General features: G+C 42.1%; 1 protein-coding gene across 1 annotated transcript; it reads right to left on the minus strand.

The window, feature by feature from the left end:
• Window positions 1-613: 613 nt before the first annotated feature.
• On the minus strand, window positions 614-4,467 carry LOC147637240 (uncharacterized). Its single transcript, XM_086800853.1, has 2 exons — window positions 1,548-4,467; window positions 614-1,367 (listed from the first exon to the last, which is right to left on the minus strand). Exon 1 carries the CDS (start codon window positions 3,559-3,561, stop codon window positions 2,212-2,214), a length of 1,350 nt encoding a protein of 449 aa, XP_086656979.1. The 5' UTR covers window positions 3,562-4,467; the 3' UTR covers window positions 614-1,367; window positions 1,548-2,211.
• Window positions 4,468-4,787: the final 320 nt, after the last annotated feature.

The raw sequence follows: 4,787 nt of genomic DNA on the forward strand, positions 1-4,787 counted from the left end.
AGCCCTTGGCTAGAGGCTGTAAAAGAGAATCTGTAAATGTGAGAGAACTTGTGAAAAGGTGAAAAGAATCTACTGGGAGAGAATAAAGGGTAGCATGAGAAGATTTAGGAAGTGTGGAGATATTATGGGAGAGGTGGAGAAAAGAGGAGGGTGAATCAAGGAGAAATCAGTGAGATTAAATGCTTGGATATAAACACTATAAATTGAGACATTGGCCTAATAAGAATTTGCTGATTTTTTATTATCCATGCCTACATTAAGCTATTAGTTAATTACTAATTATATAATATTAATTATCGTCTAATCACTTTATTAATGATATTGATTCTAACATTTGATCCACCATAACTCATCACATTGCTGTAATTTTAACAATATACATATATATACATATATATATATATATATGCACACACACATGTATAGATACATGTATTTACGTATGTATGTGTGTGTAACCCTTTAAAAAAACATTTGCATATGCAACAATGAATGTGCACTCAACAAATGTCCTCACATGGACATTCTTGTTCATGAAAACATCCTTTAAAAAATTTGGGGAGGGAGGGAGGGGATTGTTTAATAAAAAAATATATTATAGAACACTTGCGTCCAACAAAAAGGGTTTTCTTTTGCTATTTAAGTGCAGAAAATATGCACACATAAGGGGGGTTTTTTAACCCAAAAAAAATAATTCTATACAAAAGGGGTGCTTTTACCTCTCGGCATTTGAAATCCTCTTTGCTTCTACAGTGCAGGCATAACCAAAGGAGCGGGGGTCCATTTCCTCTTTGGCTACCAAATCCATCAAAGCATTTTACCTAACCTCATTGATGCATTGTTTTTGGCATTTATATAAAGATGTAGCCAGCAATGACACCGCAGGTATCATGGTATGATCTGCTCGGTAGATGGTGCTACATTACCTTCAATATGATTCTTTACAGGTCTTCAAGGTGACGCTAGCTTAAGATTGTTGTAGTGAACTGATCAGCCACACATTAACTCGTCTAATTGCACACATTCAATAGTAGGCAACTTTAGCTCTCTAGACTATTCAACAAATTGTGCTCTTGCCAAAGCTGTGTTTTACTCATCTGAAATTTAACTTCCATTGAGATAACTCGAACCACGCTCACAACCATAACACTAGTTGCTTGAAGTCCAGGAACATGGAAGAGTTGTGAGTCTCTAGATGCCTAAAATGTACCTACACCTCCACATCAAAACCCTCATTGTAGCAATTTAAAAGCATTGCAAATTTTCTTGACACAACGCAGGTCCCTTGAGAAGCCCTCCACACCATCTCTGAATATGTACCATAGCAAAATCGTGAAGCCTCCCTCTGTTTTCTAAGAATGAACATCCTAGATAGCCAATATGGTCAAGGGGGTGAGCAATCCATCAAGAGAAATCGTGCTTTTAACATTTTTTCAAAAATAATTTTGGCGAACACAACCTACTTACTCACGAGTCAAGTGGAAGAAAATAACATGCATCTTTTAAAATATACCTCTCATGCACACTTGATTTCCTGAAATCTATACCTGAGATAAATTGTTAGACCATATTCACATGTCAAAGAATCGATGGGAAACAAAACCGTGTGCCACTTGTTTCTTTGCCTTTCCATGCCACTCCAGCATTGCCGCCTCCTGGAAGACCAACTTAATCCTTCAGGTCTGTTGAAAAAAGCCGTTTGTTGTCATTGTAGGCACTGCTTGATCGTCGAAGCATGGATGGTGTATCACCAACTGCTGTATACCATATGATAGAAAAACCTTACCACTCATAAACCATGCCTTGTCCTTTCAATCACCACAAAATATGCAATTATTTCAAGGGGCTGAGTCATGATGCCAAAACAAATGGCTTCAAAATTGCACGACATCCCACTCTCTGACCATCCAGAGGCTGTATTCCAATAAGGCTCCATATCAGAAGCCGCGATGAGATTATACCATGGGCATCAGGAAAAAGTAAGAAGTAAAAGCATACAAGCATCTGAGAATCACTGCAACACATACACCATCTTGCCATCAATACCTGCCTTGCACCTGCATGACACCCTCTGTTGGGGCCTGACAAAGTATGGACAAATGCAATCTTTTTGGGGGCGAATTGAGTATTGCAAGCATTGCTTTAGCATGTGAAAGATGACAAAAGCGATCAAAAGTCTTCTCTTCCTTAGAATCATGACATATGATGGGGCTAGACATCATTGGGCAGCCTCGTTGAGTCTTCCTCCGTAGGCGGACTGCAATGACTACAAAGGGTTTCTCTCCTTTGTAAGGCACGCAGAGCTTGTTGAAAATGCCGAGCATTGGATAAACAGCCTTTCTCCTTCAAGTTCTCCAGCAAGGGTTTCGCTTTACCCAGTCTATCTGCCTTGCTTAGGCCCTCTAGGAGCAAAACAAATGTTGCATCTTCCACAAAAATGCGTTTATCCACTACATACTCGCAAACTCGCAGTGCCTCATCCATCATACCTTTCATGCTCAACTGTTTCAACAGTAGTCCACAAAAGGCACCCTCTGCATCTATGCCCTTGCCTAGCATCTCTTCGAATAGATCAAAAGCATCCCGATACCTGTCCAATTTGCACAGCTGAGAAATCAGAGATCCATAACAAGCAAGAATGGGCTTACATCCTTTCTTTTCCATTTCCACAAGAAGCTGCCTGGCCTCATCAACCTTCCCTTGTACACAGCACCCACGTATAATTGTTGCATACGTGTAAGCATTAGGAAAACACAGTCCAGAAAAGATCCGTCTTCTCAAATCCTCCGCTGCCTCCACATTACCATCTCTAAAGAAACTCTCGAGAAGAGCATTGCAGACAGACGTACTCACAGTGCCAGATTTCCTGAACCTCTCTTGAAACAAAGCCCTTACTTGCTCTGTATGTCCTGTCCTACACAGCCCATAGGCTACAATGCTCCGTGTAACCTCGTTCGAGTACCAGCCATCTTGCCGCATTCTGTCAAACATATCAAGCGCCTCCAGGGCTTTGCCTTGCTTGAGATAGTTACTCATCAAAGTGTGGTAAGTTGTCTGATGAGGGCGAAAGCCATATTTTCGCATACTTGCACATACTTCCAACGCTTCGTTGCACCTTCCTGCTTTTGCATAAGCAACAATCACAGAGTTGAAATAATGAGGCTTCAAATTGCCATTGTTCTCAACCATAAATGTAAGCAATTTATGTGCTTTATCAACTTCCCCTGCATTGCAAAGGCTTTGGATCTTCTTGGAGTAGGCAACTGAATGTGGAGGGCTAAGACGACCTTCCCCCACCCAATCCCTTAGAAGTTCATCAGCATTTTGGCATATTGCACCTGCCTCTCTGTTCTCCGGCTCATTCATAGAAATGTTTGGCTTTATCTCATTGCATGAATTCCCATTCTCAGTTACCTCTTGACTATCCTCTGTATTGATCGTGTCTCGGAAAGGTGCATGGACACAAAACTGTTTCATACCTGCTTTGAATGAGCTGGAGGCAGCACCAACATGCTTTTTGACAATCAGCAATCTCTTTGACAACGAGGGGACAGTGGCCATGAAAAGGCTGGCTTATTTCTTAAGCAGTGGAGGGATCCGCATCTTAAACTTCACCTTGATACAGTTCTTAAATAGAATCATGGGCGCCATTGCTGTGTGACTGTTTCATACTTGTTTCTAATGACCATCCACTGCCACAAACCACACCTCCAAGTTTTCTTTCCTCCTCCTATACATTACTTTTGGCTCGGGGAGAAGCATGAGCAGCTGCTGCTGAGCACCTTCTGTCTGCTTCTACTGTGCAGTGTAGCAACAGGGACAAGCACAACGTTTCACTATCAAGAGCAGTCTGTTTTAGATGATCGTCCCCATTGACAAGGTTTACGCTTTGTCCAGGAACACAGAAGAGAACGTTGAAGAATGGCAAATGCATCTTCAGTCTTCTGTAATGGATGTGACACAAACCCTTAAACACAATAACTGATCATACCAACCCTAATTTTGAAAGGGTAACCTAAACCCTGATGCACTGAACAAACTCCAAACCCACATAGCCTGCACCCTGCTGGGTGAAACCTAAATCTTAATGGATGGCGCAAACCGCCAGTACCGCACACCCTAAACCATGATGAATGGCAGAAACCCTAATCCCTGAGCAGGGATCATCTGACCAAAGCCCTTGCAAGGGGGTTCATGAAGCACATACCTGAACTGGAAAAACCTTGCTGCTTCACAAGCTCCATTATGAAAGGGTATTACTAATGGCTACACTTGCAAAGTGCGCCGTTACCTGGAAACTCGAAGGGCGTTCAAGCATGCCCTAGCACCCAACAACATCTGCGTCTACCATCAACACCAGCAGCAGCAGCATCATCGTCACTTGCAAGACTCCATGTTCTGTCCTCCTTAGTTTCAGGTTGCAAGGCCACAGGTGAATATCCTTTTAGCCTACCTATCAAGGGTTAACCACCCTTTGATGCATGTGAACCTTGTGGAAAATTTTAAAGTTTTAAGGTCGTTTCACACTTAGATAGGCCGGCTACACACAATTCCCCACCTGTCCATCGTGGACCTCAATGAGCCATCCAAGGCTTATAGGCAGCCAAGATGAGACCATAAACTTGCATCTTGGGTGTGGGTCCAAGATTTTGTGTCATTCTTAGCAACTTCGCTTGATCAACCTCACTCTTATAGGTCTCTTGATAGTTTTTGAGAGTTTACAAACTAATATTTTCAAGTTGGCACACCATGGATGGGGAACATTCACGTCCACCAACTTCTTGTTT

Source organism: Cibotium barometz, chromosome 7 (genome assembly GCF_041138505.1).
Source record: "Cibotium barometz isolate CiBa-2024 chromosome 7, ASM4113850v1, whole genome shotgun sequence".
NCBI classification, from domain to species: domain Eukaryota; kingdom Viridiplantae; phylum Streptophyta; class Polypodiopsida; order Cyatheales; family Cibotiaceae; genus Cibotium; species Cibotium barometz.

Excerpts from the sequence above, each read along its gene's own strand:
- LOC147637240 (XM_086800853.1), bottom strand. The coding sequence starts at position 3,561 with ATGGCCACTGTCCCCTCGTTGTCAAAGAGATTGCTGATTGTCAAAAAG.